Source organism: Passer domesticus, chromosome 14 (genome assembly GCF_036417665.1).
Source record: "Passer domesticus isolate bPasDom1 chromosome 14, bPasDom1.hap1, whole genome shotgun sequence".
Classification (NCBI taxonomy): domain Eukaryota; kingdom Metazoa; phylum Chordata; class Aves; order Passeriformes; family Passeridae; genus Passer; species Passer domesticus.
Window position 1 is genome coordinate 545941 of NC_087487.1, and position 13039 is coordinate 558979.

The 13039-nt window shown below is 38.4% G+C and overlaps 1 protein-coding gene across 5 annotated transcripts in view; it reads right to left on the reverse strand.

Moving 5' to 3' along the window:
* Window positions 1-12981, reverse strand: part of ACSBG1 (acyl-CoA synthetase bubblegum family member 1) — a 43891-nt gene extending 30910 nt beyond the window's left edge. The window contains exons 1-3 of one of the 5 annotated variants that reach the window (XM_064388872.1): window positions 12844-12981; window positions 11984-12087; window positions 594-771 (exon numbers count right to left, since the gene is read on the reverse strand). Coding sequence is in view for 3 of the 5 variants with exons in the window: in XM_064388870.1 (XP_064244940.1) it covers window positions 6264-6343 (80 nt within the window). In the remaining 2 variants the exon portion in view is untranslated. Of the gene's footprint in view, window positions 1-593; window positions 772-6263; window positions 6441-11983; window positions 12088-12843 lie in introns of those variants that run through there. The other 4 variants (XM_064388871.1, XM_064388870.1, XM_064388868.1 and 1 more) reach the window with 4 other exon arrangements.
* Between the last annotated feature and the right edge of the window lie 58 nt (window positions 12982-13039).

Here is a 13039-nt window from a genome sequence, read left to right on the forward strand (position 1 = left end):
CAACATGCTGCTCTCACCTGAGATGAAAGCACAGCTTAGGCTGCTGGCTTACCCAGAGGTCTGGGGCAAAGCCCAACACTGCCCACCCCACCCGCAGCTCCCACCACTCCCCTGTGCCCCTTGGATGCTAATCCATACTGAACTGTTCTCACACACCAGACCAACCTGAAAAGCAAGAATATGAACATTCCCTATTAACAAAGGGATTAACAAAGGGAGAGCTTCCTTTCCCTCTGTGTTTCTATGACTTGAACAGCTCTAGTGACATTTATCTTTGCAACCCAGGAAGCAATGCGTGTGTGAGGTAAAATAATGACTGATGTAACTGACAGCCCTTCCTGCTGGGTGTGAGTCACCAGAGAAGTATCCAATGTGGATTTGCTGTCATAGCAATTACTGGTTTTACCTGAGTGTATTTGATAGCAACCACTGAATACAGTATCACTTCCTATTGTAATAACAGAAACTAAATGCCAAGCTAACTCTCTCCACTTTTATCATTGCAAAATGAGTGCTCTTTTGCTAATTGCACATTAGAAAAACTGTTTGTTCTCTTACCATAATGATGCTTAGTGATTAATGGCACTACTTACTGTGATACTCATTTCCCTAATTTTTTGTTGTTGTTTTAAGGGACTTTGCAATTAGCATTTCTCTTCCAAAGGCTCTGTTTCCTGTTCTGGGAATTAGAATTTCTGCTTACACCTCACACTCTAGGCCAGATACAGTCAGATATTTGCTGTCCTCTAAATTGTTTCCTCATAGGAAAATCTGGTGAAAATACAAACAATAAAATTGAAGAGAATCTATGAAGTCAGTCTTTAATATGATAATAAACAATTTTCTTCTTTGGAAAAAACACTTTACAGAAATTCTCACTTGAATAAGCCTTACAGAATACACTGGGTGTCCTGTATAATTAGTTGTAGCTTTTCTCTCAAATTTAAAAACTATGAAATTTATGTTCTAGGATACATTTTGGCCTTGTTTCTGCAGAGTGACTTTTATTACCATAAACTGCACCAAGAGAATATGAACACTGTTATACAGCCATCATATTATTATGAAATTTAAGGGGAACCTATTCATTAAACAGATTACATATGGTAGCAAACAAAAAGACATCTTATACATTTGGTATTCCTATTCCTTATCCTATTCCTGTTGTTCAACTCCTGTAATCTTGTCAATGTTGTTTTTACCAGGCAGCTCTCTACAGGGATTATCAAAAATTTAAAAGATCAACCTTTCTAGAGAGAGAGAAGCTTTCTATGAAGTTGCAAAAATAAGCCATTTAACAAATAATTACATACATAAATTGTTAATACATTATTCAGGACCAAGTATTCCTTTAGACATCAGAATATTTACTCATAACCCTCTATGCACATATAGCAAGCCAAAGTACTTTTGCATTTGGAAATCACATTCACAACTGCTCACAAAGAAGACTCAAACAATTTTTTGCCATGAAACCAGTGGGCAGTTCAGACCACACATTCACTTGGAGCCATATTCTGAGCTTCCAGACCTGTGCTGTCAGATTCACAATGATGATACCATCTCCTCCTCCCTTTCTTGGTATTCCTGTTGCAGAGGCTTCTTCATTACACAGATTCTCCACTCCCACCCTGCTCCTGGGTACAGTTGTACCACATGTGAAATCACCATATAGCAAAATATGTTTATTAATTAATTATTTTTATTCTGGTTTAATGGACGAGACATAGTCACTGTTGAAGATGCTGCATTCATTATTGGATAAGCTGAGGCTGTGATGTGATGCCTATGTTTAGAAGAACAGTATGTTCAAGGTGCACAGCTCTGGCTGTGGTCAACTGCCACCATTATATTTTATGAAAAATCCTCTGCTAGGATTTTGCCCTCCTGAGGAGCTGAGGGCCTCAGGAAAGAAATGTAAACAATAACTCTCTGCTGCTGTGGAATGCCACAGGTGCATTTTCCATTGGTCCATGTGGATTGTTTTCAATTGATGACCAGTCACAGCCACCTGTGCCAAGGCTGGGAGCAGTCACAAGATTTTGTTGTGCATTCTATTCTATTCTTGTACTTCTGATCGTTCTTTTCTCTCCGTTCTTTTAGTATGGTTTTTATGTAGTATTTTAGTATAATATATAATATAATAAATCAGCCTTCTAAGAAAATGGAGTCAAGCCACATGTCTCCACACATGGGGAGTCCTCAACAGTCAACCATGTTAGTGTAGTTCAGATCCACTTAACTTCCAAAGCTTTTATTATAAAACTTGCACGATTTTTCTGCTTTTGTCCTTTCAAAATAAATTATCCTGCAGACTGTCTGCCAACAGAGAGCACAGCCAATAGGGAGGGAATGCTCAGTTACAGTGTCTGCAGAGTGCATACAATTTCTCTGTCCCTTACACGATTTTTTCCAAAAAGCAATCCCATTCAGCTTCTCCAGTGCTCTGACAGCACTGCTTCCAGACTCGGTGGCTCTCAGGAAGGCACAGTGCTGTTCTGTCCTCACTGTAATGATCCAAAGCAGTGCAGCTCCTTCCTCTGCCTTGCTGCTCCTCCTCACCTACAAGCTCACCCACCACCAGAGACTGCATTCATGTGCCAGTGGGCATGTTACTCATACTTCTTACAACAAAGTCCCCACCTTCTAATTAAACTCCTTTCTCTGCTTGCCTTGCCCAAAGAAATATTTTGTAAGACAGAGGTGTTTATCTTTGGGAGCAATGTGTGCAGATCCCCATTTGCATAAGTATTTTTTTCCTCAAACACTTCTTTGTTGAACTGGCTTTCCTAACTATTAAATATTAATCCTATTTAATAAACATGAAAAATAGGCTGAAGTGGAAAATATGCCTTTTTCCAAGACAGAACTTCTTCATAAATTTTGATTTTATCTTTCACTGCTTGCTTCTCTTGAGGACAACTTAGTGAATTCCATCTCTAAACTCCCCCAGCTTGGTGGCTTGATTATTAAAGGAATCAATTACAAAGTGGATGATAAAACATCCTTCTTCCAATCAAATGCCCATCTTGTGCTTTTCAGTCTTGGTGACAAGTGTCCTAAATATTGATCTCTGTTCCAACACTGAGGAATTCTCCCCTCCAAGCTTATGCTGCAGGTTCTGCAGGCCAACCCAGCTATATACATTCCACCAGCCTTACTCTGCATTACAGTTGCTTTGGGGAGTGTTTTGGGTTTACATCTGCACATTCTTAAAAACTTTTCATTGGGTGTTAGACATTTTCAACAGCTCATTGGAGCATTTGAATTCAAGATGGAATCATTAAGTATTCACCTGCCAACTCTTCTGGCAGCAAAAAGCAATGGCTTAAGTTACCTATGGGTAACCTCTGAAAACTGTAATGATTCTGGTAATTTGCCTAGAGACTTCAGAAACTAAATATCTTTATCTGTATCCCCTTCATGAGAAATCCTTTCCCAAATCCCCATGTATCCTACAAGAGACCAAAATACCAAATCCAGTATTTTAAAACAGAACTCTAGGAATAGATTGTAGAAATGAGCACAAGACAGTGAATTCAGAATCACATATCTGACCTAGAGTTCTAAACAAAGACAATAAAGTCACTCTGACTTAAATCAACACAGCACCACAGCTTTGAGAGACCAGCAGCTAAAGAGACTGGCACAAAACCAGCCAATAAAATACTGTATCTCCAGACTCTGAGGTGCTGCCAACTGTTACCCAAGATGTTCTGAAGATGTTTTCTCATTTTTTATGACATAAGGGGAAAAAACCCCACAGTAAGGACACACCACATTAGTTCTTTAAACTCTCATTTTCTGTAATGTAACATTTTTCCTATAACGAGTAGAGAGTCACAGGAAGTCCCCATGACCCTTTACAGGACACTGCTGTCTATTATGACTGGTCATCTTATTTACTAATTACTCCCCTATTCAAATGAGGGCAATATTATAATACATTCCTTATTAATTCTATTTAAAAGTTCCCCTTTGCCCTTGAAGAACAGGTTAGATTTAGCTGTTAATTGGTTTCCATGCCCTCATGAGACTTAAAAACAGGGCCATAGATCAGCCCAGATATGTTCCTATTCTTGCAAAAAGGCTCAGCTGATTCAACACTTGCTTTGATTTTCACAGTGCACAAGAAACCAGTCTTTGTCAAATTACTCACACAACTTCTCTCACAAAGATATATTTAAAAGCCAAAGAAATGCTGAATAAAGAACAAAATACTAGTGATAAAGTTAACAGCTGAGATCTATTTTACCATATAACACAGTTGGCACACACCTCCTAGTAAAACCTATTTCTTTATTTGCAAAAAACAGAACTGAAGCATTTTATTCTTGTTAAGAATAAATATCCTCAAAAATCAGGTCATTTATTTTGGTGAGCAGAGCAGTTTTAGGGATAGCTGAAAACTTCACGGCTGAATGGGAAGAAATAAACAATGTAACGAGCCTTTTTTATTCGCCCCCTAAAAAGGCTCTATTCAGCAGTTGGGAGCACACTACAACCCTGCCCTGACCTTGGTACAGATTTTCTGGCTCTGTCCTCCCCTGCACAGCAAAAGCCCAGACCTGAAGCAGAAATCTCCCAGTATCTGTCTCTGTATGGCTATTTGCAGGGAATGCATCAAAGTTAGGTCACACAGAACTCATTATTTCATCTCTGCCTCATTTTTTAGGTCACACTGATTCAATTTCAGCCTTATAAAAGATCCTTCTTTCCTATTTCCATTTGATACATTTTTATTTTCTTTGTCTAGTCCTTTCTACTGGGAATCCTACTTCCAGCATACGAAAAAAGGGACAGAAGTTTGCTGTCTAACTTCAAACCACACCAGGTAAACAACAGCACTTAACATGGCAACTGGCATCTTCAAAACACAGAAGTCTATGCCAAAGACTCTGAATGCATCAAAAGTATTTTGAGTTCTACGGGCTGATATTCTTTCATCAGAAATTCAGAAAAAACCCAAATGCTAAACATATTTCTAATACAGGAATCTTAAACTTCCTGTTAGCAGTGGATGCAAACCACTGAACTTTTAAATTCTCCTTTAGCTTTTTTCTTTAATAAAGAAAACTCCAATTTTTTTAAATTAAGTATGTCACAAATAGAAGCATGCATGGACTAAAATAGAGGCATTATTACTAATTTAGCAAAATCCTAACTTTCATGAGTCAGAGTGTACATATACTATACAGATCACAAGTCAAATAGTGGTTTATGATCTTTGGACAGGTTCAACCAAAAAATGACATTTCTACTACTAACTACATTGGGATTCCAGAAGCAACAACAATACATTCAAAAGTCTCAAAGATTTCTTAAACTTCTTCCTGTTCTGAAAACCTTAAGTCTTTGGATTGCTCCTCATGATTCTTATCCAGGATTATACAGCCCAGAACAGAAGAAACCATCATGGCAGAAATTATCCCAACCAATCCTTTACCTGAATGGATCAAACAAATCTTCCAAGAAACATAGCATGCAAATTATTCCCTAAACAAATGTGAAGTTAGATTTCACTTAACAGAAGACTAATTCAGCCTCTGGAAATGGGTATTAGTACTTGGCAATACTGACAAACATCTAACAATCAGAAGCTAAAATATTTCCCATGAGATGTCTTGTTCTAATCTTAAGTACTTCCAAAAACTCTAGAGATGGGGAGATTTCTCTCTTAGAAGACACCCTTCCAGCAATAGATCAACAGGTAGAAGAAACATGTTCTTTTTGCGCTGCCTAGGACAGAAAGGCGACACCACCCCGCAGGATTGTTTTACATGTAAAAGGTAACATAAACTTCAAAATACACTCTTCTAAAATTCACTTCCGCACTCCCACCTCTAAAAGATGGGTTACCTGATTAAGTTCTGTTGCCTTTGACAAGAAGGTCTGTCACAAAGATCAATTATTACCTGAGGATTACTCCCCCAAATCCAGAAGAGAAGAGGCTAAAATAGCCTCTGTGCTATAAAATAAACATTATACAGGTGTATCCTATATGCCAATAAGATACAAGCAACATATTCCCTACTCAATAATGCTATAAAGTTTAAAGGCAAAGTAGGATTTAGCATAGGAAAATAAACCTATTTATAATCTTCATTAACAATTTTCTCGTATTCTAGCTTCAAAAGATACACCTTATTCTTCATTAGATAGTAGGAAAAATTATTGTGGATCTGCACAGTAGTACAAGAGAAACTTAAGCTGGGAAAAATTGGTATATGAGTTTGTTCAAATAAATGTTCAAGTTACTTTACCCATTTTCACAGCTTCCTGAAACCTTCCTTGCATTTTCAGTCTGCAATTGTTTCGTGAGAGTCTCTCCACTGTTAGGCATGCTGACAAACCCTGCAAAGCTGGTCACAAATATGCTGAAGAACTGTGCAGATCAGGCACAAATGAGCTACTTGGGGAACCAAAGAAACCAACAGTAACTGGTTATTTGTTAGAAAAAACAACACGTAATACAAGAGGAGGAGACTACTGCTACAAAAGCTATTTCTTTCTGATTTTAACATGCTTGAAATGTCGCAGTGCCTGTGAGCTGCTTACTGTTAAACTTTCTTTTTAATTCACTTTTCTTTAATTATCCATGAGAAGAATTTTAATGAGTTCACAATGCTTTAAGATGCAAATCTTTTCTTTTGCCAAGATTTCCACAAATTCATTCGCACAAGTTGAAGCAATTCTAATTTTACGAAGTCTAGTTCTGAAAAAGAACATTCAATGAAGCTATTTTCTTAAAGAAAGCACAGATTAATTACATTAGGAAATGCCTTAAAGTCAACTCTACCTATGAAACCCAGCACTGCAACAGCTGAGCACCTCCTCCAGCACCACAGCTACAGCAGCACTTCCTTCACCTCACCAGAGCAGGCCTATGGTATCATGTGGAAGTTTCTACGCGTGACTGAACAAATTACTTCCCAGGATGTAAGAGAGTCCAGTTCAGCTATTTAGGCTACTTCTGTACTGGTAAACTAAACAAAATCCAGAGAATGGCTCAAGCCACCCACGGGGAGCACCTTCCCTGGCATGGTTCAGTATGAAATGGCACTTGCCTGGGACAACACAGGGCAGAGGCCGTCACGGGAGATGATATTAATGACTACCCTGTCTGAGGGAGGAGGAGGGATGCAAGCCATGCTGTGCCATGGCCTTCAGAGCCAGAGAACTTAACCTAAAATGTTTTACTTAATGGTACAAAGACAGCCATAGTGACTAGGAATATCTAAGATAGCAAATATTAACTTTGTAGAAAGTGTGGATTTTATTCCAGAGTGCCTTGCACCATATCCAAACATATAATTGTAGACAATGCAATTTGCAATGAAAGAAAACTTTGAAGTGAGATGCTAAGGGATCTATTCTCAACATCAGAAACTTGATTTGAAAATATCTGAACAAAAAATGGGGGTATTTCAATGGTAAAAATGTGTCGTCATATGCAGCAAAACTCTATTTATCAGGATTGATTTAGCTCTTTCATTTTGGGATAATTCTCCAAATGCTTTGTTCCAACAATTCTCTGCAGAAAGCCACAAGGTCTCTTCTTTGCAACCAACTTTCCAGTAACATAATAAAGAAAACTCTGCTTCAAGAAAACTCTTCTTTTTCTTCTTCAGGTCATCTAAAGTGTTTCAGATGCTATATGAAGGAGTTGCATCTTGGGTGTTTAGTGGCTGGGTAACTGGCTGGTCTCCTGGAAGAAATGGCTGCTCACTCTCTAAGTCTTGTACTTTCAGTGAATAAAAAGAAAACCTCAAATTTATGTGTCTTCTGTATACACTGTGTTTATGAAGGATTTCTTTGTTTTGTTTCTCCTATAATTTTCCTTAAACTTGCTGATGGTTAGCAAATCATTTTGACACAATCAAGCATTCTCCAGTGGCAGATCACTCCTCCAGTAACAAGGGCAGCTTGTTACTGCCAAAAGGGAAGCCAGGCTGTGAAGTAAGGGGAATTTATCAGTGGGAATTGGTGGAGAAGAGTTGCTTTGGACTCTCTATTGTGTGACTGTAACGAAGAACTCACATCATTGTGATAAACTGTGTTTCCTGCAACTGTCAGCTACAGTCTTGTCACTTGAACAACATGCTCATGAATGTCAAGCTGTAATAGTTCGACACAGAATTTGCCTTTATAGTTCTACACAGAACCTGCCTTTGCAGTTCTGGTGCATTTCTAGGTTGTCTTCAAGTTTCAAGAAATAAATCCTAACAAATGAGGCCAGCAACTTACATGGAGTTCAGCAGAAAAAAACTTCATCTTGAAATGGTTTTTACATGTTGCACCTTACAAGATGCTACAATCCTTTTCTTTTATACCTAAATCTACCTACATGCAAGTTGCACAACACTGCATTAGACCCAGACAGAATATTCATGGTGGGATAGGCTGCTTTTTGCAGGCAATAAGATTTCTGGGTGTTGACAGGCTCACTAAGCAATAAAAGAATATAAAAGCCAAATAAAGCTCACATACTGTTCACATCCTTTGCTCTGCAATTAGGACTGGTATGTTTCAGAAATTTGCAACTGGTACCTCAGAGTTCAAGACACTGTCACAAGATCCCAAACAAAAATATCAGAGAGGCCAAACCAAACCCATGTTGTTACCAAGGTCAGTGACCAACAGCACTGCAAGGCAGAGCAGCCTCGGTGTGGGTGGAGCATGCTTGGGACATGATGTGTCAGGTGTAATTCACAGCAAGACTACGAAAACGTGAAACTACCCAGGGCTGTGTACTCCCCCATCTATTTACTTGTAAGGCAAGAAAGTGAATGTTTTACCATAAAATTTGTATTCACGTAAAATTAACAGAGGTCTGGACTAATTCTGGATGCTCCTCGCTAGTCATCCCAGTTAGTTTAAGCAACTGTATGACAGGGCTCCTTTTTTTAGTCATATCACTGGCAACAAATAGTGTCAAACAATATTTTTTGGTGCAAACATTAAACTGGTAGTCCTACTGTTCCTCCCATCTTCCAGCACAGAATCCAAACCAAATCAAAAAAAGCCTTACCTCACAACCACTACCAGCAGAACATGTGAAAATCTTTATTCAAAGCCTGTTTCAAAGCCTTTGTTACATTTATTTACATAAAGTGCACTTCTAATATATTTTTATTATTGCATATCAGTTTTCTTAGAGCCTGTAATCTTTTCAACTTGCTACTAATTGCAGCTCTGCCCGCTATGTTCTGTTAACTACATTTACTGTGATTATCTACAGCTCTTTTTCCTACTTTCTCATAAAATTAAAAATTTCACTCAGTGTCTAAAACATTTTAGCTAAAGTTAAAAAATAATTAAACTCTACAGATCTACTAAGTGAGAGTAGTTTTCAGGGTTTATGCAAAATTCTAATTCCAAACATGTCCTCAAAGATTACAGTGGCAAAGCTTCCATTAAATCTCACTAAACAAGTAAGTCTCAACACACACCTTAAGGATCAATCAATTTACCTACCTTGGGCCAAGGAGATGATGTTGAGGGCAGACTGCAGAATGGAAAGCTCCAGGCAAGCAACAACTTTTTAAACTCACATATGCTTTTAATACTAATTTATTTCTAATGCAGGAATTCAGATTAGACAAACCTGTGACTGCTAGTTACTCACTACACACTACCCTAAAATAGCTCAAAACAAATGCCATCATTTACATTTTTCCTAGAGATACGGATCTTTTACTTTTCATCTATAGCAAAAAGATTTTTCTAACAGTTTGTTTCTGTAGAAAAATATCTTTTTTGTATAATAATTATGGGCCCAGGGCCATTAAAGGTTCATTAAATGAAACTGTCACACTTTATTGTTTAACAAACATTTTTAATAAGGCTAAAAATCATAGCTTAAAAATATTATTTAAAGGATATTTTCCTAAGAAATTTGTAGAAATTGTGCTAACTTTTGAGATCTGGATGCTAGAAAGAATCCAGCTCAGCACAACGGAAAGTCTGCTGTGATTCTAATTTCACCTTACAGAGGAAATACTGAAGCTGTTTAAGCAAATTTAGTATGGCTGAAAACAGACACAGTTCCTTAGATTCCTGACTTTTTTTTCATGGTGTTTGTAATAAATGGGGTTTTTTTGATACTTTACAAAAATCATGGGTGCTGCAAGAAGCTGCAGCTGCAGTTCAGCAGATTGCTCTCTTAACTGTCTCCAGAATCCTTCCTTCAACAAGAATGATAACTAGCAATACAGCCAGATAAAAGAAATGCAAACAAGCAGATTCTAGTAATAGTTCATATAATGGGATTAAAAGATAAATGCCTAATTCTTGTAGGATATAAAGATGCTGCACAGTCCCAAGGTCAGGGGGTGCAGTTTTAACTCCTGTTCTGTGCTAACCTGTTTCAGAACCAGAGTCCTCTGGTGGCTAAATGAAACAGGCTCCAGATCTAATTACTCCCCATTCCCAGTCCATTCCTGCCTCCCATCACAGAACAGAAATTCTCCACTTGTTTTCCTGTTGACACCCACATGCAAATTTGATACTGGGCAAGAAAAAGGCAACAAGGTGATTCATGTTACATGTGGCAGGAAGGAAGAAAGGGAAAGAACAGCAAAAGAAATGAGCTGTTCATCTGAAAAATGGGCAAGCAACTGCTGATTAGCAACAACCACAAACTTTAGGAGGCAAGGTGTGCACCACAAGAAACAGAGCTGGGCATACACACCCTTGATCCCCAGGCTGGTTAAGGAACCACGACTGTAATTGCTGAGAAATATGTCTGCACGTGTAAAGGCTGTTTCACATTTATTACTGATCATGACAAAACCATCTGCTGAGGATTCTAACTCTGTTCCAGAAATACAAAGAAAGTATTGATAAATAGGAAGTGTCTTGCTTCAGACAGCTACAGGACTGTATTCCCCTCGGGTATCAGAATGACTGCAGCACTCAGACAACAGTGATGTAGGACATGCATGTGATGATGCAACGAATATCCACTGAGTGGTATCTCTCCTGGTTTTATAATCTCAAACACCAACCCTTCCTACTATTCCCACTAATTCTTTGAATAAATAACTATTTGATTGTACCAACTGGAACCAAAGATGGAGAAAACAAATGCTGTATATGAATGTAAACATAACCTGGTAAGGCTCCCTTATAAAAAGAAAGTAAACAATGTAGGAGGCTCAATCCTGTTAACTAAAGATCTAAACCAACCAAGTTTTTGGCTGTTATTGCATGTAACAAATGTTAACAGTAAGAAACCATCCACCAGTGTGAGTTCTTATTATATTTACCAGTATCTACACAACCCTACATGAGGATTTCTACTCACAGAAATTATATACAGTTTTTATGACATACTAAAAATGGATCTCTAAAAGTCATTATGTGCTTAGAAAGCGTCTCATCTACTAAATCATTCAGCTACTACAAAGCTATAAACCAATTTATTGTTTCTTTTTAAAAGGAAGTATTATGTTCAGAACAACAGATTATAGCTAATTTATCTTTAAGGTGGAGGCCATTATGAGAATAAACCTTTTCTTTGCCTTAAAAAGGAGATATTTAGTTCTTGGCCTACAAGTTTATGGAGTAACTTACCATAAATATTTCTAGAGAAGAGTTCCTGTATTTACTTGTCAATATAATTTCACAATTGCAAAACATAGATTTACATGCTCAGCTGCTGATAGTTATACCTGGAGAAAATAATAGTTACCAACACTGATTTCTTTCTTGTGGTTTTGAACTGTTCCTTTCATTGATATTTTCTGTTGATTTCCTGTAATTTGCTCCCCCTTATGTAAATTTACATGCTGAATATAAGTAGATTGCATTAATTCAATCTTCTAATAGTATTTACCTGAAATACAGTAGGAAGTTCATTATAGTATCACCAGAGCTCTAAATGATGACGAATTTTCATCTGGATCTTTTTCTTTTTCCCCATTTCCCACCGTTACACAACACAACAGGACCCTCTCCTTCAGCCATCCTGACTCTTTACCTGGGCTGTGGTTGGCAGGGCAGGGCACTGGAACCTTTGGGTTATCATAATCACCAGAGATGTTCTGCTTTCATAAACTATTCCCAGGAATAAGGAACTGTTTCCTGGAATAAAAAGGCAGCTTGTAAACATTCCTACTCAACTCACGTTTGAGCAAAATCTGTTCTCATTTCATGCAGCTTTTCTGTATTTTTTACTTGAGATTTTTCAGTATTAAGTTGCCATATTTTAGGAAAATATGCTCAGATCCACACAAGTACCAGTTATCTCTTTTCCCCTGAGCAATAAATAATTATTTGAGGATCTTTGGTTACCTGGAGAAAGATGAAAACTAGCCCAGCTTCCAAGCCTGCTCCAGGCAGGCTGGCTTGAGGAAAAGGCAAATAACAGATATGGAGCAGGGGTACAACATTAGCCCAAATAACTGAAAGGGCCCAAAATACTGAGGAACAAGGCATGAAGAAAGCCATCTACTAATGAACCAGAACAAGATCTAACACAGAGCGTGGGGCAGGCTGCACCAGGGTGCTCACCCGCCTCTCCCAGAGGCGAATTAAAGGATTTCCCAGCTCAGGCAGGACCCCTCACCCCTGCCGGGCTGGTTTAGGTTTGTCTAAAGCTGACCCAGGCAGAAGCTTTCTAAATTAGACTCAACAGACTGTGTCTACAATACAAAGATACAAAATATAGGGTAGTTTTTAATGTATTTTTAGCTCCACAGAATAGTTGCATTTTTACCGTAATGGAAAGCGCACCTAAAGCTTCCATATAATAAAATTATTATTTTGTAACTTTTATTGAAAAATAGGATTACATGTAAATCTAAATGCAACAAAGAAGAAAGAAAAGACGTGCATTACCACGCTAGCAGAGTTAAAAATGTACAGCTCCCATCCAATGCCAGCTCCTCGGTACTGCATTGCCCGAGCACAGTTTGTGTGAGGTGTACTCGGGGCACGCCAGGCCCGGCCCCGGGGGAGCCCCAGCGGCACAGCCCGAGCCGTGAGGGGAGCGAGCCCGCCCCAAATCAAACGCGGAGCGCCCGGCCCGGCCCCA